The sequence below is a fragment of the Berghia stephanieae genome, chromosome 8 (genome assembly GCF_034508935.2).
Source record: "Berghia stephanieae isolate SIO BIC M18660-M18661 chromosome 8, UCSD_Bste_1.3, whole genome shotgun sequence".
NCBI classification, from domain to species: domain Eukaryota; kingdom Metazoa; phylum Mollusca; class Gastropoda; order Nudibranchia; family Aeolidiidae; genus Berghia; species Berghia stephanieae.
Genome location: NC_088367.1, coordinates 40,460,400 through 40,485,692, shown reverse-complemented (window position 1 = coordinate 40,485,692; position 25,293 = coordinate 40,460,400). Strand labels below are relative to the sequence as shown.

At 37.8% G+C, this 25,293-nt stretch overlaps 2 protein-coding genes across 2 annotated transcripts in view; one reads left to right on the top strand and one right to left on the bottom strand.

Annotated features, from left to right (window-relative positions):
- Positions 1–172, bottom strand: part of LOC144978677 (uncharacterized) — a 10,894-nt gene extending 10,722 nt beyond the window's left edge. The window contains exon 1 of the mRNA XM_078925058.1: positions 33–172. The gene's annotated coding sequence lies outside the window, so the exon portion shown is untranslated. The remainder of the gene's footprint in view (positions 1–32) is intronic.
- Positions 173–562: 390 nt separating this feature from the next.
- Positions 563–23,750, top strand: LOC144978678 (uncharacterized). The gene is made up of 6 exons (XM_078925059.1): positions 563–700; positions 7,362–7,418; positions 11,522–11,637; positions 13,175–13,280; positions 14,221–14,403; positions 18,702–23,750. Exons 2-6 carry the CDS (start codon positions 7,370–7,372, stop codon positions 18,878–18,880), a joined length of 633 nt encoding a protein of 210 aa, XP_078781185.1. The 5' UTR covers positions 563–700; positions 7,362–7,369; the 3' UTR covers positions 18,881–23,750.
- The last annotated feature ends 1,543 nt before the right edge of the window (positions 23,751–25,293 follow it).

The window sequence follows — 25,293 nt, the reverse complement described above, 5'->3', positions numbered from 1 at the left end:
TATTCGAAAAATTAATCATCTCAATTCCTTACCTTTTTCTTATTAAACGAATTTCAAGAAATTCACACAGATTAAATTCAAGAAGCCAATTCAACTTTTTCGGTATTCCTGAATCAGAATAACCAAAACGAAGTTCAGAATCCTATTTTATGTACAACAACCCCTGCTGGCCTTTCTTAGTCAATACGCGATCGGTAATTCCCTCTCTTCATAGCGTCAGTGAGTTTTCGTCATAAACTTTCCAGTTGACGAATTGTAAAACCAGTGACACAAGCAATATCTTCGTTTCCAATTTTATTTGAAAAAAAAAAAAAAAAAAAAGCAATTGATTTGCGTCATCTTAAAATGGGAATTTTCTTAAATTTTTGAGTCATGGGTTTTTACTGATTTCTGTCATACTCATTGTAATAATAATAAAAATAATAATATATCAATCATAATATTAAATCTATCTAGATCTATCTACATTAATTTAGAAAATCAAGTGTCACAAAAATTTCCGATCATGACCAAATTGATGAACTCCTGCTTACGTCATACAAAGTTTGTTCTCGAACATGATTCTCTATAAATACAGAGCGCAGTTCTAAACTTCTCAGATTTACATCAAAAGATAAATATTGTTATCTACTTAAAATAACGAGTTTGCCTTACACAGTGATATTACATTCTGTGATTGATCCAAAAGTTGTTCATAAAGGTAAGAAGTTATGTATTCATTTAGAATTTCTGCTATGGTATGTAGTTATCTAGTTTTGCCTCCTCTCCAACGTGCACTTATTTTCAGGTCTGATCACCCAATTCCTTATGGGCTCATCATTGTAATGGAAATCTCAAAAAAAAAAATGACGCAAAATATTGTCCATCACACCAATGTTAAACTAGGCCCATAAGTGGGTTCGGATGTCAGACCTGCATATATTAATATATATATATATATATATATATATATATATATATATATATATATATATATATATATATATATATATATATATATATATATATATATATACGTCGTCATTTTCTTTCTTCCTGCAAAAAAAAAGCCCTATGAAATTTTTAAAAACTTAAAATTTATCTGAGGTTATTGGGTGAGTCAGGATTCCGTAAACCACCACTTTTAGAGCACTCAATTTAGTCGAATTGATGGAATGCGTTTGCTACTTGCTTCAGTCCCTTGATCAATGAATGAGTAATAATTACAAGGCTTCTATCATTCATATTATAGGGTTTTTATTCGTATCAAAGTGTTGTAGCTTATTGGTTTCTAAGTCGTGTGTGATTTGTGAGAATTAACCAGTAGGTCTTTGACCAATCAAAACACGGAATTTGTGACACACCTTTACAACTCACTAGACGGTGCAAAAACCAAATAATGACATCAAACTGCCAGTCCTTTTGGATTTCAGTATCAGGCTAAAGATAGTTCGAAGATGACGTCACTCAGGTCTTTGTTATTGTTTTTTGTCATCTGCGTTTATGAGTAATGCTCACTGAATTGTAACAACCCGACTATAAACGTTCATGGATACACACAGTTATCCATGAACCATTATAGTCAGGTTTATACGGTTCAGTGAGCATTACTCATAAACGCGGATGGCAAAAGACAATAACAAAGACCTGAGTGACGTCATCTTCGAACTATCTATAACATAACGATGGCTACGGTTGGACACAAGGGGACATACCGTGGCCTTCGTAAAGTTATGGCCTGATACTGACCAAAAAAGGACGTCAAAATGCCAGTCTTTGGCCACAAAAGAGAACAAATTGTGAGTTGTATTCAATAGTTCAACCAATGAAATAACTTGTTTCCATGAGCTCTACTAACGACAACTCACTTGACGGTGCAAAAACCAAAAAATAACGTCAAACTGCCAGTCCTTCTGGATTTCAGTATCAGGCTATAACATAACGATGGCTACGGACATACCGTAGCCATCGGTATCTTATAGATAGAATGCGCTTGGCCAAGGAGTTCACAACATTGACATCCGGAAGTATAACGGACCAACACACAAACTCTGTTTAACCATGAACTTTTATAGTCTGGTTAATACAGTTTAGTGAGAACAACTCACAAACGCGGATGGCAAAAACAATAACAAAGACCTGAGTGACGTCATCTGCATACTATCTATAGCCTGACACTGAAACCCAAAAAGACTGGCATTTTGACGTCATTATTTGTTTTTTTGCACTGTCTAGTGAGTTGTCGTTAGTAGTGCTCATGGAAACAACTGGTCCCATTGGTTGAACTATTGAATACAACTCACGATTTTTTTTTCTTTTGTGGTAAAAGACTGGCATTTTGACGTCATTTTTTGGTCAGTGTCAGGCTATAGATAGTATGCAGATGACGTCACTCAGGCCTTTGTTATTGTTTTTGCCATCCGCGTTTGTGAGTTGTTCTCACTAAAGTGTATTAACCCGACTATAAAAGTTCATGGTTACACAGAGTTTGTGTGTTGGTCCTTTATACTTCCGGATGGCAATGGTGTGAACTCCTTGGCCAAGCGCATTCTATCTATAAGTTAACGATAGCTACGGACATACTTGGTGACAAACGCATTCCCCTAATAATATCGCTATCAATCCGATTAAGTTTAGTTGTGTTGAGTTTTTTTTCAGTCTAATGATGCTGTGCATTTAAGTAAAAACTCTCAATATCCGCCAACCCGATAAAACATCATCATCATCATCATCAACATCACCATCACCATCATCACCATCATCATCATCATCAATCATGGCTTGTACTCTTGAGTACGTTGTTTATAAACGGCTATGTGGTCCAGTGGTATGACACTCGCTTTCGGATCGGAAGGCCCTGGGTTCAAGCTTCACGCTCGGCGCATAGTTGAGTCCTTGGAAAAGGCTCTTTACTCACATTCTCTCACCACACTCGGGTGTAAAATGAGTACCTGGCCGTTAACAGCTGTGTCTTTGTCCGAAAAATTGTAATATCGCCTAACTGGCGGCATGTCCCGTCCTACATGTAAAACGTTGCTGTTGACCAGGGACCCTTGTAAAGCGCTTTGAGCACATTTAGTGGATATTGCGCTATATAAAGCTCGATTTTTTTTACGTTGCCGGTCAGCTGTCTCCACGAATTACGATCCTCTGCGTTGCGCATGAAATCTACGTTGATTTTTCAATCACTTTTGGCCATTCTTAGACTATTTAGATATGTCATTCTTTGTCTCTCTCTCTCTCTCTCTCTCTCTCTCTCTCTCTCTCTCTCTCTCTCTCTCTCTCTCTCTCTCTCTCTCTCTCTCTCTCTCTCTCTTCTCTCTCTCTCTCTCTCTCTCTCTCTCTCTCTCTCTCTCTCTCTCTCTCTCTCTCTCTCTCTCTCTCTCTCTCTCTCTCTCTCTCTCTCTCTCTCTCTCTCCGATCATCCCAGATATTACCAATATTTCTATTCCATCCCTTCTCCACACGTCCAAGACACCGTAACTGCCTCTTTCTGATGGTATCGATCAACATGCTTCCCTTTCTCACATTCGCCAACACTTCCTCGTTCGTGTAACTGTCTGTCCATGATAGCCTCAACATTCTTCTATACATCCACATCTCAAATGCCTCAGCCTCCTAGTACATTATTTGTCAAACGTCCACTTTTCACAAGCGTATAAAAGGGTGCTTATAAAATATATGTTTCCACTTCTCTCATTCTGGTCTTCAACTGGTCGCATTATTTACTATTGCTATTCTTTGTTTTATATCCTCTATGTCACGAGTGTCACGGATAATGATAGTGCCTAAATATTTAAATTTCTTTACTTGTTTGATGAACCCTTCTTTGCTTGACATATGAAAGGTGGTGTTGTCATTCTTTGAGACCACTGTGCATTCGGTTTTCTTAACATTAAGTTTCAGGTTCATCTCTTCACTTTGGCTCACCAGTATATCTAAAATTTTCTGCACGTTTTCTAGAGAGTATGCTATCAGAGTAACATCGTTATGCTATTCATATTCTGCCCTCCAACGACGACGCCTTTCGTGCCTGCAATTCTTTGAATATTATTTCACTATATATGTTAAAAAGGTCCGGTGGTAAGACGCAACCTTGTCTTACCCCCTTCTCGATGTAGAAGAAGTCCGATGTTTCATTATCAAGTTTGACACATGTTGTTTGATTCCAGTATAAGTTTTTCACAATTTGAAGGTATTTGCTGTCTACACCGATCTTTTCTAATACTTTGAATAGCGTTTCGTGCTGTACTGAATCAAAGCTTGGCATTAATCAATATAGCATAGATAAAGTGGTTTCTTGTTTTTCAAGTGACCGTTGCATTATTGTTTTCAATGTAAAAATTGCATTTACCGTACCCGTTCTTTTAACAAAATCAAACTGCTCGTCACTTATTTCTGGAGAGATCTTGCTCCTCATTCTTTTCACAAGTATTCTTTGTATAATTGTTGTGTCCTGGCTCATTATGGGATAAAACGTACCAGCACACAAAACTATGTCGTTTATAGATAGAATGCACTTGGCAAAGAAGTTCACAACATTGCCATCCGGAAGTATAACGGACCAACACACAAACTCTGTGTAACCATGGACTTTTATAGTCTGGTTAAAACAGTTTAGTGAGAACAACTCACAAACGCGGATGGCAAAAACCATAACAAAGGCCTGAGTGACGTCATCTTTGAACTATCTATAGTCTGATTGATATAATGTAGTGATACCTAATCACTAAAACAATAACAAAGAGCTGAGTGACGTCAATTTCTTTTCACCTATTTATGTGATTGTTTGTGCAGCTCGGGTCTCTTCGGTCGTTGTAAGAAAAAAATATACCTTTTTTTTTCCAAAGGACGGTGAGCAATTTTTACTGTCTGTTTTATACTTTTAAAAATCAGGAATAAACACAGGCTCTTGGGCTCTGTTGTTTTTGTAGACAATATTTTAGTAACGCCTCATGTATGCTGTCTATAGATAGTATGCAGATGACGTCACTCAGGCCTTTATTATTGTTTTTGCCATCCGCGTTTTTGAGTTGTACTCACTAAACTATATTAACCAGACTATAAAAGTGCATGGTTACACAGAGTTTGTGTGTTGGTCCGTTATACTTCCGGATGGCAATGTTGTGAACTCCTTGGCCAAGCGCAATCTATCTATAAAATGAACGAAATTGACGTCCCTCTGCTCTTTGTTATTGTTTTTAGACAGTCATTTTTTTATTAGTTCTCACAAAATGATATCAATCAGACTATAAACACTCAAAGGTTACACATCGTCATAATTTGTGTTGGTACGTTATACCCGGATGTTGTGAGCATTTTACCTAAACGCATAGCTTCAACAATTTGATAGACGAAATTTGGTGAAAGTTAATCACTAGTTTAGGTCTTGGATGGATGAGTCTTTAAGGCATTTGTCTGTAATTGATTTGGTGTTGGGGAGGGGTGTGTGTGTGTGGGGGGGGGGGGGGGGGGGGGGGGAGGGCGGGGGAGTTCCGGTTTGTCACACCTTCAGAACTTTCGTGGGTTTTTTTTTCATCGTTTAAGATTATTAAGCCTCACTTGCTTAGCATATATATACGGTGCATTATCTTTTGATGCTATGTGTTTAAAAAAATAATCACACCATCTGCCCGTCAGTTGAAACGTACTAACGCACAAAACTATGTATAACCATAAACGTTTATAAATAGAATGAACTTGACGTCACTCAGCTATTTGTTGTTGTTTTCGCCAGCCATTTTTATTAGTTCTCACTAAATTGTATGAATTAGACAAAGAAAACGTTTAAGGTTACAAATTGTTTTGTGTGTCTTTTTTGTTCATTTTGGTCACAAAGCTTTTACTCTCGTCATCAATAGATTAAGACTCGTCTGTCTTTTTTTCGACGTGGCCAACTGTCTTTTTTTCGTTTTGGCCACAAAGCTTTGGCTCTAAACATCAATTTATTAAGACTCGCCCAATTGTCTTTGTTCATTTTGGCCACAAAGCATTTACTTCAAACATCATAAGATTAAGACTCGCCCAACTGTCCTTTTTTTGTTTTGCTTTGGCCACGTGGCTTTTAGTCCAAACATCAATAGATTAAGATTCGCCCAACTGTCTTTTTTGTTCATTTTGGCCACAAAGCTTTGACTCTAAACATCAAATGATTAAGACTCGCCCAAATGTGTTTTTTTACCATTTTGGCTACAAAGCTTGGACTCTAAACATCAAATGATTAAGACTACCCAAATGTCTTTTTTTTTTTACCATTTTGGCCACAAAGCTTTGACTCTAAACATCAAATGATTAAGACTCGCCCAACTGTCCTTTTTTTACCATTTTGGCCACAAAGCTTTTATTCCAAACATCACTAAGTCAAAGCATTTGATCTTTAGACAATTTTGCCAAGTAAGGAACGAGTGGGTAAAAGTATCTCCGAAACTCAGACCCTAGCGTGGTGCTCTTGGATGAAACCGTAGCCATCGTTAACTTACAGCCTGACACTAAGACCGTGGCCTTCGTAAAATTATGGCCTGACACTGACCAAAAAATGACGTAAAAATGCCAGTCTTTTGCTACAAAATAAAACAAGTCGTGAGTTGAATTCAATAGTTCAACCAATGAAATTACTTGTTTCCATGAGCTCTACTAACGGCAACTCACTAATGACGTCAAATGCCAATCCTTTTGGATTTCAGTGTCAGGCTATAGATAGTTCGAAGATGACGTCACTCATGTCTTTGTTATTGTTTTTTGCCATCCACGTTTATGAGTAATGCTCACTGAACTGTATTAACTGGACTATAAACGTTCATGAATACACACAGTTTTGTGTGTTGGTCCGTTATACTTCCGGATGGCAATGTTATGAGCTTCTTAGCCAAGCGCATACTATCTATAACATAACGATGGCTTCGCTGACACTGACCAAAATGACGTAAAAATGCCAGTCTTTGGCCACAAAAGAAAACAAATCGTGAGTTGTATTCAATAGTTCAACCAATGGGACCACTTGTTTCCATGAGCACTACTAACGATAACTCACTAGGCGGTGCAAAAACCAAATATTGACGTCAAAATGCCAGTCTTTTTTGGTTTCAGTGTCAGGCTACATTTTAACCATGGCTACGGCCTGATGACAATGCCGTCCTTGGAAAACCCCATAATATTTTAAAATTTGGCCAGACAACTCGCCCTTCAAGCATGCGTCTATTTAAATGATCCTCATCTTGGCAAAAAATAACTCTCAGATTTGAGAGGGTTTTTTTTTCCAAGATGAGGGTCATTTAAATCGATATTATTATTATATTCGTTATTATAATCATTGTTTGTATTATTGTTATTATTCAACCATTGTTACCTATTCATGTTTTTTTTCTTTCGTCATTTAATTCCAGATCACACAATGGCCAAAAACTATGATTTGGATGCTCTTGCTAAGAGATACTGCCAAGGTAAATATTTGATTTGAAGTCCCAGTTTTGAGAGGGGTTTTTTTTTTTTGTTTTTTTTTTTTTCAAGATGAGGGTCATTTAAATTGATCAATATTTGAAGGACGATTTTCTGGCCAAATTTTAAATATTATGGCTTTTTCTAGAGTATGGCAGAAGTGTGTATGAAATTGTGTCAGACAAAGCCGGAAAGAAAAATGCTAGAAAAGAAATCTTCTTCGACTAGGGATGGAAATTCAGACCTTTTGATTACCGGTCAGACGTGCTACCATTACAACACAGCGGCGGACGGATCCCATTGGTTGAACTAGTGAATACAACTCACTAATTGTTTTTTTTTTGTTTTTTGTTTTGTTTTTTGTGGCCAAAGACTTGTCTTTTGATGTTATTTGTAGGTTTGTGTCAGGCCATCGGTAAAGAAGAAGAATATAGGTATTACAACTATTCCAACTCCCAAGAGAAAGCGTTTTACGATGTGAACCCTCGCTTGCATCACACAACACATACATTGAACACAAGCGGACGAGTAAGGAGACGTTAGTGCAGCTCCATTTTGATTTTTGAAAAATTAAATATCAAATTGAGACGTTTGCGCGGTTATGTGGTCAAATGATATGACACTCGCTTTCGGATCGGGAAGTCCTGGGTTGAGTTCATGGAAAAGGCTCTTTACTCAAATTCTCTCACCGTACTCAGGTGTAAAATGAGTACCTGACCGTTAACAGTGTTTTCTGTCCGAAAAGAATTGTAATATCGCCTAAAAGGCGTCATGTTCCGTCCTAAATGTTAAATGTTGCTGTTGGTCAGGGGCCCCTTGTAAAGCGCTTTGAGCACGTTTAGTGGATATCACGCTATAGATAGAATGCGCATGGCCAAGGAGTTCACAACATTGCCATCTGGAAGTATAACGGACCAACACACAAACTCTGTGTAACCATGAACTTTTATAGTCTGGTTAATACAGTTTAGTGAGAACAACTCACAAACGCGGATGGCAAAAACAATAACAAAGGCCTGAGTGACGTCATCTGCATACTATCTATACAAACGCTCAATAATTATTTGGCACCGTGTATACACACTTGTTCAGATCTTCATCTGACACCGGTGGCTGCTCCCTAATTTCTCTCTAATATCTCAATTCGCATATTGTAATTAGTCATGCGACTTTGTGCAAGGTCGGTAACTCGGTAGTGACCCAGCGAATAATTCAGGACCCAGCGTTTTGTCTTGGGGAAACGAGCATTATACACATATGTCGTACTCTGGAAAAAAAACCCATGTTTTAAAATTTGGCCAGAAAACTCGTCCTTCAAATATCGATCGATTTAAATGACCCTCATCTTGGCAAAAAAAAAAATAAATAAATAAATAAACTCTCATAGCTGGAATTTCGCGAAGGTTTATAATGAGATACAAGTTCATTTAAATAGTAAGGTGTCAGGCCATGAAACGAGCTATAACAATAACATAAAATCTTTAAAGAATAAAATAAATAAATAAATAATTAAAACTTCCCAAAGGGGAAATTTATCTTTAGGGTCTATCGCAAGGGAAGACTGGAATAACTCAGGCGTCAACTGCAGTGCAGCGCCGCAACGTGAGCTAGGCGAGATGACTTGCTCAAGGCCACACAACGAGGCGGGTAGTCGAACTCGATACCTTTTGGGTACGAACCAAAGACCGTACCGCTGAGCCACACTGCCCCCTTGAACTCAACCCCTTATTGCCCATGTGGAACCGACCATGAAACCACTTTACATGTGCTTATGGATTGCCCATTATACAACGTGCAACGTTCGAACCACTGGGTCACCCCTACAACACTCAACACAAAGCTCTATGGTGAGGCTGAGGACCTAAAGCGGACCACAGACTTCATAGCAGATATCGGACTGCAGCCATAGATGTCCATCAGAGGAACGAAGAAGAAGAAGAAGAAGAAGAACTCAATGCGCTGCTTCACCGGCAGCCAATGAAAAATTTCCAGAACAGGAAAGATAGGATCGTTACGATTTGATAACATCACAAATCTCGCAGCCCTGTTCTGAACATTCTGCAATCTTTGAATCTTGTAATACTCTTCAAAAGTCGTAACGTCACTTCCTTCCTAATGACGCATGGTAACTTAGTAACACTGGCTCTAAACTATCGGAACAATGGCGGACGCCCGTATTAAATATTTCTCCGGCGAGCATAAAAGCGTTTCCAGAGGAAAAAAAGCCATAAATTTGATCATGTTTTGACTTTTACACATTCTGATCACAAGACAGATGAAAAGTTCTAGCCAGCATGAAGAATAAAAAGTAATGATTTTCTTTGTTTAGAACCAAGATGGCCGCCGTTGCCGTGTGCGTGGCGTGACATCAGACAACTGAATCCTATTGGGACAACCAATAATAATAATAATAATAATAATAATAATAATAATAATAATAATAATAATAATAATAATAATAATAATAATAATATAATATAATGATGATAGAATATAATGATATGATAATAATATAATAATATAATAATAATAATAATAATAATAATAATAATAAATAATAATAATAATAATAATAATAATAATAATAATAATATTATAATAATAATAAATTTAATAATAATAATAATTATAATAATAATATAATAAAAATAATAGATCTTTATTGTCCATAAATATGGCAATTGTCATTTAGTTACACTTGTTATAACGTTAAACGATAACTGTAACATTGAACAGATATTTCACTCCTACTTATTTTCTCTCTTTCTCTCTCTTTCTCTCTCTCTCTCCCTCTCTCTCTCTCTCTCTCTCTCTCTCTCTCTCTCTCTCTCTCTCTCTCTCTCTCTCTCTTTTCACACGTGCGATATACACAACATAAACATATTCATTTCGTTTTCAATTTGTTACAATTGTGGCAATTCGACACCAAAAATTATCATCATTATCAATCGGTCAGTTAATCTTACATTAAATAAATTAATCAGTTAATCAGTCAACGAATCAATCCTTGGTTTTTTTGTACCATATGAAATATTCAAAATTTTTATTGCTGATGGAACGAACGTTGATTTATACTTGTTAGTTCTACATTTAATCTGACAATTCTTCTCCCAGATGGTAAAAGACTAAATTCATGGTATAAAATATGTTTTTTATTGTTGGTAATTGAGAATGCTTCCCTTTCTATTGCTTTTCCATGAATTCTTTCTACTCCATCAAGAGGATGGTTTATTATTTTTGATGCCTTTATTTTTTTAATTTGCGCATTGCAATAATAGTCAAGTCTGATAAGAATGAAAGAAGTGACACGAGTTTTAGCGATTTCAGTGTCAGTCAAAGACCTCATTCGACCAGTTTTTTTAAAGATGGTAGTGACAACTTTGAATAATTTTCGTGATATATGGTTCTTCGTGGACATATTGTTATCGAAAAATGGAGCATAGGAATTAGAAACTTTCATGGCACTTTGGTTGTTGACCCCATGACCTCAAGATCTCGCGTGAGAGACTCAAGATAGATTCTACTTTGGAAACCACGTTATTTTTGTTGGAGGGGTGGATTGTGGCTATTATATAGCGTCCCTCTTGTGCGTAACAGTCTGGTCGTGGGTTCGAATCCTCATCCCCTCAAAGTGTTTATTCCCTGTTGTCTTCTGTCACTTTTCTACACATTTTATTTCTTGTTATTAATCAACATCAGTGCCTGCTCCACTCAATTCTCATTTATTTTAAGGTATTTTTTTAAAAATTGAGATTTTATAAAGCGCAATATCCACTAAGCGTGCTTAAAGCGCTTTACAAGGAATCCTTGAGCTACACCAACACTTAACATGTAGGACGAGACATGACTCCTTTTAGGCGATATGACTTTTTTTCCGACAGAGACAACACTGTTAACGGCCAGCTACTCATTTAGCACCTGAGTACGGTGAGATAATTTGAATAAAGAGCCTTTTCCAATGATTCAACTATGCGCCGAGCGAGGATCGAACCCAGGACCTTCCGATCCGAAATCGAGTGTCATACCTCAAGGCCGCATAGCCGAATCATTAATTTTTCTGTGATATGACATCTTGTACTTCTCATTTTCATCATATTTATTTTTATAGGTAAAGGGATCAACAACGTCAAAGCCTTCAATTTTGGCCGCGTAAAATGTAAAATTGTTGGTGAGGCTACATGGCAGTCTGAGGAGACGGGCGATAAGGACAGCGCTACTAGAGTTGTAAGTAGCTATGAACTTTTTATTGGCTTCTGTGATTGTTTTGTTTTTAACTCTCTCCTTACCAGCTATTTTTAGAATTTCCCCTGAAAATTCACACCCATCCGACACAAAAATAGACTTTTCCTAATCAAACAAAAAAGTAACAAGCGTATTCTATGCAAAATGTTGTTCAGCAAAATGAGCTCTCAACACAGTGTTTAGTATTTTTGCTGTAATCAAATCATTTCTTTAGAATTTGTGATATACAACAGAAATCAGAATGAGTAAATTGTCGGTTGTATCGTAACGAATGTGACGATTTTCCTATGGTTGGTAAGGAGAGGGTTAAGGGTTTTACGGCGCTTGCAACACCTTTAGGTCATATCAGCGCCAGTAAAAGGGAAGAATAGTAAAAACATTCTATATGTACAATTAAAATTAAAAGGACTTGAGGAAAAGGTGAGGCAAAGGGGAATTGGTTCAAATAGGGAACAGATGTAGATTCCAAGAGCACACTATCAGTGTACTTAGTTTGAGATCAGCTAAAAGTCTCACCCAGACACCAGCACAAACCTCCAGTAAATAGTAGGAGGAATACACTCAAATGTTTACAAATAACATTGCATAACAGAGAGATGATTTACAAGGAAAAAAGTATGTTTCCCAAAACTATAATTATACATTTGACTGCTTTTCCGCCAAGGACCCCAGCCAGGGTCAGGACAAAACCAGGTAATCCCATTCCAAGTCAGAGACAGAAAGCTATTGGAAAACAGATACAGGGGGATAGAAGACACAGCAAGTACCTCCCTGCCCACTATGGGAGGTTGGGAATCCCACCCAGGGCTTCTATCTAGGTGCACATATTGGCATATGAGAATATAACCGAACGCAATTGGATTCAATAGTCTGATGTCATGTCGCCCAGCAACGGCGGCCATCGCGGTTCTAAACAAAGAAAATCGATCCTTTTTATTCTTCATGCTGGCGAGATCTTTTCATACGTCTTGTGATCAGAATGTGTAAAAGGCAAAACATGATTAGATTTATAATGTTTTTCCTCTAGATACGCTTTTGTGCTCGTCGGAGAAATATTTCATAAGGGCGTCCGCCATTGTTCCGATAGTTTAGAGCCAGTTACTACATTACGAGGGAAGTGACGTCACGACTGTTGAAGCGTATTATGGGCCATTTTTAACATTGTTGCATTGAACATTATTTTGGTTGGTTTGAGAGCATGTCCATTACAACAATGAGCCCGTAATGATGTGGGGTATCAGATGTGCAAATAGGTCCACCCAAAATTATAAAAACGTGGAAGAGTTGTCAAAATTAAAATCTCAGAGAACAAAATAGGTACTACACAGTATAAGGAAGAACACATTAAAGATGGTGTTGCCGTTCTTTCTTTATTATTTTTTAAAATTTTGTGTTCCACGATTTACCAATGTTCTTTATGTCTGTCAAGACATCATAGAATTATGCGAAAATGTGTTGTTTTTTTTGTTGTTTGTTTTTTATCTTTATTTATATTTCTTTTATTTGTCTTTTTTTTCAGGTGGAGTTGATAAACAACTCGTCGGAAAGAGGACATGGCAATTTTTCTATTGAAAAAAAGGGGAAGCCGGTGTTCAAATTCCAACTTGATGAGGGAATCGTTAGAGGTAAGGAACAAAAGTATTATGAATATATACAATTATAACATTACTCACAGTCATACACAGAGAGAGAAAGAGACGGATAAAGAGCGAAAAAGAGAGAGAGAGAGAGAGAGAGAGAGAGAGACAGACAGATAGACAGAGAAGGGAGAGAGACGCGTTTCATCTTGAGAGCGAAATCGTTAAAGGTAATGAAACAAAAGTATTAACCATCACATGAAGGTAAAAAATGATAACATTACTCACAGTCATACAGAGAGAGAGAGAGAGAGAGAGAGAGAGAGAGAGAGAGAGAGAGAGAGAGAGAGAGAGGAGAGAGGGAGAGAGAGAGAAGGGAGAGAGACACGTTCCATCTTGAGAGCGTTAAATGTAAGGAACAAAAGTATTAACCACCAATTGGATATAAACAATGATAACATTACTGATAGTCAGACACACGCACACACACACACACACACACACACACACACAGAGAGAGAGAGAGAGAGAGAGAGAGAGAGAGAGAGAGGCTTATAAACGAACTCCAATTAAATCCGCTACCTGAAGAAGATCCATCAACAAACTACTCATATTCCACAAAGCACAAAATGGAAAACTTGAAATTCCAACTTGCCATTTGAAACAAAACAGCAACAACAAAACAAGAAACTCAGCATTTAATTTTTAAATCCACCACTCGAGAACAAACCATCACCTTTACTCTTTCTTCCCCTCCACCATCCGACATTGGAACTCCCTACCAACAGCTTGTAAACAAGCCCTTTCGACTGATGACTTCTAAAAAATCGCTCCCTGCTTCCCTCTAAAACCCCTGTTATTGAAAAGACGGCCATAAAATCTTCAGCCCGAAACTTTGGCCGTAATTGAAGAAGAAGAAGAAATTTAAAAGTTATTCTCGAGGACATATTTGAATAAGAAGAAAAAATCAATTTTTGTATATTAACAGGCTTACCATACCGGGTGAAATTCAACGGGCCGAATGAAGTAATCGGGGTGTTCATGGCGCCCATTACGGACCAACAATGTGTCATTCAGGACTACATGGGCATCAGAACCGATACAACAGTCCCCCTGTCCGGTAAAACAGGGGCTATTGCCAGCGTCTCCAATAAGAGTAACATTTATACAGGTAAGTGTCTTCTGATTTTGTCCAGTAAAAGTAGTCCTTCGGAGCCATTAGGCCCACAGAACCGGAGTTTATCCCGGTGTCTATAGCGTGAAAAGGATATAACAATCGTTTGCTACCCATTTGATAAGATGCTAGTCTATCGCAAAGTACCTTCCGTCAGATCCAGCTGGGTGGACAGAGGAGGGGGGGGGGGGTCAGAAAAAATCTCGACTACACCCAGGATCGATCTCGGTCCCTTTGCTTATGACGCGAGTGCTCTATTAACTGAGCTACCGGAACCCCCTAAGATTTTGTCTAGACAATAGATTTATACAAGAGGGGCATCTGTTTGCGTGCAGAACTTAAGATTAAAAATCCTATGCAAGTCAAGATAGTAGTTGTGGTGCTAAACTTGTATTAACGGTGTGTTGGCCTGGGCGGGTGTTAGTGCCACAAACGGTGTCTGTTGCCCTGGGAAAACATACCAAATTTAATGTCGCTGAACCTAGTTTTGAGCTCAGGGGCTATAAAGATAAAAATGGAACTCTGTGGCCAAAATGAGATTTCTTTAAAAAACGAGCAGTTTTGAACGCTACAACAAAAACGAAATTTTGGCCCCAATTTTAAAAGTTCATAATAGTCATTAAAACTTATTGAACACGAATGTTCCTTTGTGATCAGGGATGAATGCAGATTGAAAAGTTGACCATTAATTCAAATTTCTTTTTTCTTTTATTTGGGGGGGGGGACATTTGGTCTGTTTGCATTGGCCAACACACAATTGCTTCTCATATCCGTTTGTTGTACTGACCGCTGTCTTACGTGCGCGATACATTATCAAACTAGTAATAAAATGGATTAAATAAAATTCCCTTTATTCATCGCATTGGCGATATTCGTCTCTAGGGTCTATTCCAAGGGAAGACTGGAATAACCCAGGGGATTACCCGCAGCGCGACGCCGCAAACTGAGCTAGTGCCAGATGACTTGCCCAAGGCCACACAGCGCAGCGCCTTTTCGAACTAGGTACCTTATCAAGAGTAAATGTGTCAGTGCATGACAAAATCAGTCGTAAGGTGAACATTTTTGATTTCCTTTGTTTTGTTTGTTTGTTTGTTTTTAAATATTATTTTTCATTTTATGAAAACATATGTTCACCGGAGTATTTTAATCGTAATTTTAAATAAATTTTGTGATTTTTCATTTATGGTCAGATGTATTGGAAAGGTAGTATACTTTTCAGCTTGATTAGCTGTATAAAATATTTAGGAGTAAAATTTAGCTGTGATATTTCCCGAAGATGTACAAAAGGATTGATTTAATCATTTATGATAAGAACTCAATTTTTAACATTTTTAATTTTTTTAAATTGACCTTCAAACTAAACTTGGCAATATCTCAGTTCAAACCTTATCACCATCCGACTGATTATGTCACTCACTGTAACAAATATTGTGCTCAATGTACGAATATCTTATATTTCATTTCAAGCGATATTCACGTCACTCAGCTCTTTGTTATCGTTTTTTTGGTGATTAGTTCTCACTAAACTATATCAATCAGACTGACTGTAAACGTACAAGGTTACTCACAGTTTTGTCTCTTGGTACGTTATATATTCCGACTGGCGGATGTTATGAATTTTTCTTTTAACTAAACGCATAACACCAATTATTTCACTGGCCTGCAGTGTGTTCACAAAGTCTGAGCACGTCGGCCGGGATTTCATAAGATATTAAGGTGGCATATAACTATTTTGACAGCAGAATGCATCGGCAGATTCTTACGATTGCGGGGGCTTCTAGCAGCTTCGCATCACTTTGGCTGTGGTATGACACTCGCTTTAGGATCGGAAGGTCCTGGGTTCGAGCCTCGCTGAGCGCATAGTTGATTCCTTCGAAAAGACTCTTTACTCACATTCTCTCACTGTACTCAAGTGTAAATTGAGTACCTGGTTGTTTACAGCGTTGTCTCTGTCCTTTGAAGTCCGGATTTTCATTTTCACGATCGGCGGATCAAAATTTTGAAGTCACGATTTTCATTTTCACGATCGGCGGATCAAAGTCTACATACGATCGTTGCGCACGTTTTATTTAATTTTGAGCGGATCAGACCGATCCCCGATCGTGAAAATCAGGACTACAGAGGTTTGATCCCCCGATAATGAAAATCGGGACTTCAGAGGTTTGATCCCCAGATCATGAAAATCGGGACTTCAGAGGTTTGATCCCCCGATCATGAAAATCGGGACTTCAGAGGTTTGATCCCCGATCATGAAAATCGGGACTTCAGAGGTTTGATCCCCCTATCATGAAAATCGGGACTTCAGAGGTTTGATCCCCCGATCGTGAAAATCGGGACTTCAGAGGTTTGATTCCCCCGATCATGAAAATCGGGACTTCAGAGGTTTGATCCCCAGATCATGAAAATCGGGACTTCAGAGGTTTGATCCCCCGATCATGAAAATCGGGACTTCAGAAGTTTGATCCCCAGGTCATGAAAATCAGGACTTCAGAGGTTTGATCCCCCGATAATGAAAATCGGGACTTCAGAAGTTTGATCCCCAGGTCATGAAAATCAGGACTTCAGAGGTTTGATCCCCCGATAATGAAAATCGGGAAATCAGGGGTTTGATCCCCAGATCATGAAAATCGGGACTTCAGAGGTTTGATCCCCCTATCATGAAAATCGGGACTTCAGAGGTTTGATCCCCCTATCATGAAAATCGGGACTTCAGAGGTTTGATTCTCCGATCATGAAAATCGGGACTTCAGAGGTTTGATATAGTGCCGCGCTGAGGACCGGTCCTTGGGACCGGTCCCACGGTCTTTTAGCTGTGAACCGGAGACCAGTCCCAAAGAGGAAGACCGGCGGCGGTCCTCACTTCTTATCACCTTTCAACGGTCTCGCGCCATACAACTTCCCCAGCGATTCATTGCCTCGGTTCTTTGCCTATCTTCCACCAATCACCACCCATCCCACTTAATTAATCGCACCCACCCCCCTTTGCCATACACTAAACGACACAGACGACCATAGAGGCAGACGACCACCTCCCTCCACTCCGCAAACCGCCCTTTCGTGTGTGAGATGGGGGGAACAGGAGGCGCACGCCTTGGACGATTCCATTATACGAGGTAAATTTCAAAATATACTACACCATAATGATCGCAATGACAATGATCTATGATGAAGGCATGACCCCTCTTCTCTAATGGGTTATTGTTTGAAACGTTTGTGACTACTAAAGATGTGTGTGTTTGTGTCTCGAACCTAGCAAGTAGCAAGTCTGATTTTTTGTTTTCTTTTGTCCATCTCTTGTCGTCACTCCTTTCTATCGCATTGTTGTCATTTCAAATAATACAATAATATTAAAATTTCGTTTGGTATTTTAACTAATCAAATAATATGAGTTTCATTAGTTTCTTCCTTCCAAAAAAAACAGTTATAACGTCTGTATTTTTAAAAGGTCCAATAGAATATTTGGGGACCCCGATAGCTCAGTTGGTAGAGCACTCTCTTTATACGCAAAGGACCAGAGATCGATCCCGGGTGCAGTCGAGTTTTTTCTGAATCCCTGTCTACTCAGCAGTGAATGGGTAGCTGGGTTTGTTAGATCTGGCGAAAAGCCACCATCGACCCCACTTATTACTTATTACCGCATCCACCCCCTCTTATTATAACTTCACGTCTCTCTCTTACTCTTCAATGCTCGCTGCCCTCTCATGTGTGTGTGTGTGGGGGGGGGGGGGGGGGTAGGAGTTGCGTGTGTGTATAAACGCCACGAACAACTCGATCAACGCCTTGGGTGATTCCATTATCTCCGTTAATGGGGATAAATTTCAAATTTTATTCACGCTAAATTATCGAAGTAACAATGAAGTACTGTGAGCAAATAAAGAAGGCATCACCCCTCTTCTCTAATTAGGTTACAATTTGAAATGAGTGTGACTACTCCTTGTGTTTTACTCCTGTAGACCACGCTTTTCGCGGTCCCAAGTCTTTAACGGTTCAAGAATGAACGATCCCACGGTCCCAAAGGTCAAAACGGTTCGAACTTCCAACAGTCTCTCAGGAATGTTCAATGTCGAAAAGGACCGGTCCTAGGACCGGTCCTTGCGGTTTTCATTTCCCAGGGACCGTAGGACCGTGGTCCTTAAGCTTGCCAAGGACCGCCCCGCACTAGTTTGATCCCCCGATCATGAAAATCGGGACTTCAGAGGTTTGATTCCCCGATCATGAAAATCGGGAAATCAGAGGTTTGATCCCCCGACCATCGATATTATGCCTTAATCAACTCTAATTAATTATTTCTGCAGGGACGTTTTCCGCCATGGCACAGCTGTCTGGCAAAGTTATTGCCATCAAAGAGGACGATGTCACCATAGAAAATGACGTCTTAAACTTGCTGAATTCTGAATTCCTCCATTTGAAGGGAAGAATTTCTATCGAGTTCCAGAACTGCCATAACATTGAGGTCAAAGATCATCCGCTCTAAGGGGATGTAATCCATTTATTTATTTATTTATTTTCTTTAGTTTTTTTGGGTTTTTTTGTTGGTTTTCTGTTCTGTTCCTTTAAAAAACTTGATTTGTTTTCCTGAATAAATGCTCGTAATTGGACCAGATTTAGGTTTTGACGCTATTACCTTGTGTGTGTGTGTGTGTGTATGGAGGGGGGGGGGGTTAATCTTCTCCTTGCCACCTGCAGCAAAATCGTCACATTTGTTACGACACAATATTATACATTTTTCTTATTTAGATTTGTTTTGTACTTCACAAACTTTGAAGAATGATCTTAGTTTGATTAAAAAGAACATAAAGTTGTTTTGTAGAGAGCGTGTTTGAGTTTCAAAAATCTATTTTTTTTCTGCTGGGTAAGCCTGTCATTTTTGGAAAATACTGAAAAGGATCGGTAAGAAAATAGTTAATCTGTTGTTTTGGGGTTTTGTTTATTTTTGTTTGTTCTGTTTGTTTGTTTGTTGTAGGGGAGGGGGTGGTGTTATCATTTTCACCGTATTATATAGTTGTTTCTTAATGTTTCAATTTGATTTTTGAAGGATGTAAAAATCATGTTCATGTTGAATATAAATGTGACCGATCGTCTCTTGACGGTATTGTGTCGGGAGCAAGAGGTCCTGTGACAGTGAATTTAAAGTTAACTCACTCAACCTAACACCGTTGTTTACCCGGATTACTTTTACCCCATGCCTATTTATTATTACATTTTTCTGAGACAAATTATAGGCGCAGTATCAAAGCTAATGTTTTTAATTTTTACATGTTAATGGTAGTTGAATAAAACTTTCTATGCACATGTTCATTTTAAATACATGTTTTTCCAATTTTAAAAAGTAGCAAAAATCTTCAGGGTTGAAATGATAAATAGGAATCTTTGGTTGGTAGAATGTTAGAACTTATCATTATTCTTCACCATGACAGTTAGAAAGTATCCCCACGTTTCACACATGGGACTATTCATTGAATGGGAGCGATCTATATTCATGTTTTCGTCCAACCAGGTCATCAATCACATGATTTGTTGCTGTCCAACGATTGGATATTTCTTAAGAAATGTAAACAGGCAGCTTTGTTTACAAAAGTTATAAACATACCCATGTGTCAAGCTGAATCAAATGACCAATCGTGATGTTAGATACTTAAAAAAACTGTGAACACTTTTCACTAAGTGGGTCACTTTGAGCACATATTCTAATGTGACCAATGACCTCGAGCACATGGAAATGTAATATAGATCATGCCCATTGCCGGTTCCTGACCTCCCATAGTGGGCAAGGAGGCACTTATTGTGTGTTCTATTCCCCTATATCTGTTTTCCAACATGCGTTCTGTCTTTGTCTTGGAATGAGATTAGACGTCTACTTGGTTTTGTCCTGGCCCCGGCTGAGAGGAAACAATCAAATGAATAGTTATAGTTTTGGGAGATGATGTTTTTTTTTGTAAATCCTCTCTCTGTTGTGCATTGTATTATTATTGTTTTACATATATTATGATTTGTAAACATTTGAATGTGTTACTCTTAGGGGGACCTGTACTTGTGTCAGTATGAAACGTTAGATGATCTCAAACAAATCACACTAAGAATGTGCTGTTGGAATCTACATCTGTTCCTTATTTGAAACTATTCCCCTTGTCTCACTTTTTCATGGGTGCTTCAGTTGCAATTCTAAACCTTTTTACTATCCCATTCTCTTCCTTTTCACTCATATGACCTAAATGCATTGCAAGCGCCTTAAACCTCCTTTAAAAACAAAATAAACGAATCACTAGTAACTAATAACTCTCTCCGACATAATGCCGATTCGAGACGGGGGTTCCATAAATATTCTTTCATGTTTTTATATAATTATATGTTTAATTAATTATATAATTATATGTTTATTGCTTTACCATAGTATTATATTTTAAGTCAGATCATTGCTTTGGAGTAAATTCCATACCATTTCAAAACATTCTTTTTCTCATTTTTATCACGTTAGCGTTCACGATTTTAATGTTCTTCTTTGTACATTTTTCTATGACTTGTTTTTATTAGTGTGTATACCTATCTTGGTGTGTTACAATTTCTCGTGTGATTTGAATCTCCTATTTTTTCCTTTTACTAGCGCTGCAATGAAATGACCTACATCTATCTGTTACAAGCAGCTTAAAAACCCTAAAAACAGTAAACATATTAAACGGTTTAACAAAGTGACTTATGTAACACGCAAATATTATGTAGATATAGTTTTACTGCAATAATTGTGAAACTGATTTAGCCAGGCGTAACTATAAAACACCAGATTGAAGGTCTAGGTCACAATCAATAGATCTCGTCAATATCTTTTGGTCATGAGCAGGGGCGTGGCTATATTGGTTGATTTGGTGCCTGGCACCACATCCATCTTTTAAAAATGGATTGCAGCATTTTGAAAAATAATAAAACTGAGAAATAGTAAATACCACCTCTTACTTTGAGTAAGTCTTTTCTTTATTTCTTCTTCTTTCTTTTGTATTTATAAATATAGCACGTTTTAAGATTCTTTTTATTCTGGCATCACCTTATACTGTAAGCATGCCACGCCACTGGTCATAAGGTCGAGAGATTGGTCTATTCAGTTTATTGATATTATAATAGGAACGGCCATCTTGATCTGGTATCTTGTTTGAGAGCCTCCCATGGTGGGCAGGAGATCACTTGCTGTGTCTCTGGGAGGGATTCTTTGACCTCCCGTGTTGGGCAGGAACTCACTTGGTGTGCCTCTGGGCGGGGCCATTAATTTTTCCCCCCACGGTGGGCAGGAGGGCACTTGCTGTGTCTTCTATCCCCCTACATCTGTTTTCTGAGTTGATATCTGTCTTTGTCTTGGAATGGGATTACTTGGTTTTGTCCTGGTCCTTGTCGGAGTCCTGAACTTAGAGGGAAACAGTCAAACGTATAGTAATAGTTGTTGTTTTTTTGTTTTGTTTGTTTTTGGTTTTTGTTGTTTTTTTTCGGGGGGGGGGGGCTGATATTATTTTCCTTGTATATCATCTGTCTGCTAGTATGCATTTAGATTTTTAAAAAATTATTTTTAACGATCTGTAAACATTTGATTAATTGTATTCCTCTTAGTGAGGACCGATGGTTGTGTCTGGATGAGACTTTTAGGTGATCTCAAACTAAGCACACTGATAGTATGATCTTGGAATCTACATCTGATCCCTATTCGAACCATTTCCCTTTGTCTTACTTCCCCTTGTATGCTTTTAATTATTGTAAATTTGGACTTTTTGGCTATCCCATATTCTTCCTTTTTACTTGCGCTGACACATGATCTAAATGTGTCGTAAGCGCCAGATAACCCTTAACATCAAAAAACAACCAATGCTCGGGTGATCCAGATAAAGATGACTGGATTTGAAAGATAGCATTATTAGAATGACCAAACTTACGTCGTTTTGCAGTTTAGGAAATTACATTACTCTCTCTCTCTCTCTCTCTCTCTCTCTCTTTCTCTCTCTCTCTCTCTCTCTCTCTCTTTTTTTTCTCTCTCTTTCTCTCTCTCTCTCTCTCTCTCTCTCTCTCTCTCTCTCTCTCTCTCTCTCTCTCTCTCTCTCTCTCTCTCTCTCTCTCTCTCTCTCTCTCTCTCTCTCTCTCCATTTTACTGCTGGGGAAAGCCTGCCATTTTGGGAAAATTCTGATTAGGATCGTTAAGGAGAGAGTTAATGACTTTAAAAATTGCCTTTTTGATTCAAAATACACATATGACTGAGGATTTATTATATGTCAAAATAATAAAAATGGATGTTTTTGTTGTGTTTTTCATTTAATTTTGTTCTCTGCCTTTATCTGTTTCTCCCTTTTTAACATTTTTATGTGCAATTTATGTAATGTATTGTTACTTACTGGGTGGAGATCCTGACCTCCCAAACTGGGCAGGAAGGCACTTTCTGTGGCTTCTATCCCTCTGAAGCGATTTTCCAATTTGCGTTCTGTCTCTGTCTTGGAATGAGATTACTTGTTTTTTTCCCTGGCCCTGGCCGGAGTCCTTGGCTGGGAGGGAAACATTCAAATGTATAGGTATTGTTTTGGGAGATGATATTTTTTTTCCTTGTAAATCATCTCTCTATTATGCATTATTATATTTGTTGTTTTGAATTTATAGTGTAGGCGTTTGAGTGTGTTCCTCTTAATGGGATCCTGTGCTCGTTTCTGGATGGGCCTTTTAGGTGATCTCAAACTAAGTACATCGATGGTATGTTCATGGAATCTTCACCTATTCCATATTTGTTCCCATTTCGCATTTGTCTTACTTTTTCTAAGGTGCTTTAATTATAATTCTAGAACTTTTTTACTATCCCATTTTGTTCCTTTTTACTGGCGCAAGCATCGTAAAACCCTTAAAAACAAACCAATATTGTTACTACTAATGTTTATAGTAATTGAGGAAAACTTGGTCCATTTTAGTGAATCCCTATACTGATATGATATGATTTAAATCCAACTTAACACGCCAAATTATTAACAATATGAGATAGCTGGAGACAAATGACATAACATTTGTTTTCCTGCCAAAATGAAAAAAACAAACAGAATATCTGTGTAAGGTAGTTTGGTTCTTCGTTCCAGTCAAACACCACCCAGATTGTATTCGAAAAATTAATTTCATGACGCCCTCTTCTTTATGGCGTGGGATAGAATAAGTTTAGTTATCTGAGAGTATATAATAGGCAAGACGCCAATTTTGGTCCATTTATTTCAATGTATTAATTTATATGTTATTGTTATTGTCTGTCTTTGGTTTGATTATGTTACATTGTAATTTTTATACAACTGCTTTCAATATCTTTTCTTCAAGAAATAAATTTCTCAAAAGAATGTTCAAAGCCTCATCCTCTGTCTTTTGTTATATTTAATGTTTGTCATGATAATAGGGTTCAATCGTCGTGACGCCACTTCCCTCATAATGAAGCATAGTAACTTAGTAATTGATTCTAAACTATCGGAACAATGGCGGACGCCCTTATGAAATATTTCTCCGACGATCATAAAAGTGTATCCTGAGGAGAAAAACATTATATTATTATTATTATTATTATTATTATTATTATTATTATTATTATTATTATTATTATTATTATTATTATTATTATTATGATTATTATTATTATTATTAATATTATCATTGTTTGCTTTGCTTTATTATTGAACCTACTTACTTGATTTGTTGATTGGAAACATTAAATTCTTGTATGAGTTATAATATTGGCAATTGCCCAAAATGATCGTGTTTTGACTTTTATACATTCTGACAATATGACATGTGAAAAAGTTCCAGACCGCATGAAGAATAAAAAGTACCAATTTTCTTTGTTTTCAACCACGCTGCTCGCCATTGCTGGGCGACGTGACATCAGACTATTGAATCCAATTCTCACTAAGTTGTATTAACCAGCCTATAAACGTTCATGGTTACACACAGTTTTGTGTGTTGGTCCGTTATACTTCCGAATGGCAAAGTTGTGAGCTTCTTAGCCAAGCGCATACTATTTATAGATCGCTCCCATTCGGCTTCGGACAGTGAAATTTTCAATGCTACATTCTGAGGTTGTTTTATCTTATCTTGTCTTATTATACATAATATAATATGTAGAAGTAATTGCCACTATCATTTCGATGGTGCTTAAGTTCTATCTATAGATAAAATAAAGTTGACGTCAGTCAGGCCTTTGTTATTGCTTTTTGCCATCCGCGTTTATGAGCAATTCTCACTAACCTGTACTAACCAGACTATACACGTTCAAGGTTACACATAGTTTTGTGTGTTGAACCTTTATACTTCCGGACGGCAATGTTTTTAGCTGCTTAGCCAAGCGCATACTATCTAAAGATAGAATGAAGGTGACGTCACTCGGGTCTGTGTTATTGTTTTTTGCCATCCGTGTTTATGAGTAACTCTCACTAAACGGTATAAACCAGACTATAAACGTTTAAGGTTAAACAAAGTTTTGTGTGTTGGTCCGTTATGCTTCCGGATGGCAATGTTGTGAGCTTCTTAGCCAAGCGCATACTATCTGTAGATAGAACGAAGATGATGTCACTCATGTCTTTGTTATTGTTTTAGACAGCCATTTAAATGCTTAGTTCTCACTAAATTATGTCAATCATATTTCAAACGTTTAAGGTTACACATAAAAAAAATGATGTCAAACTACAAGTCCTAGATTGTTCTAGTGTCAGGCTATAAGCTAACAATGGCCACGGTGTTAGGCTATAAGCTAACGATGGCTGCGGTGTCAGGCTGCAAATTTACGATGGCTATGGTGTCAGGCTGTAAATTAACGATGGCTACGGTGTCAGGCTGTAAATTAACGATGGCTACGGTGTCAGGCTGCAAGTTAACGATTGCTGCGGTGTCAGGCTGCAAGT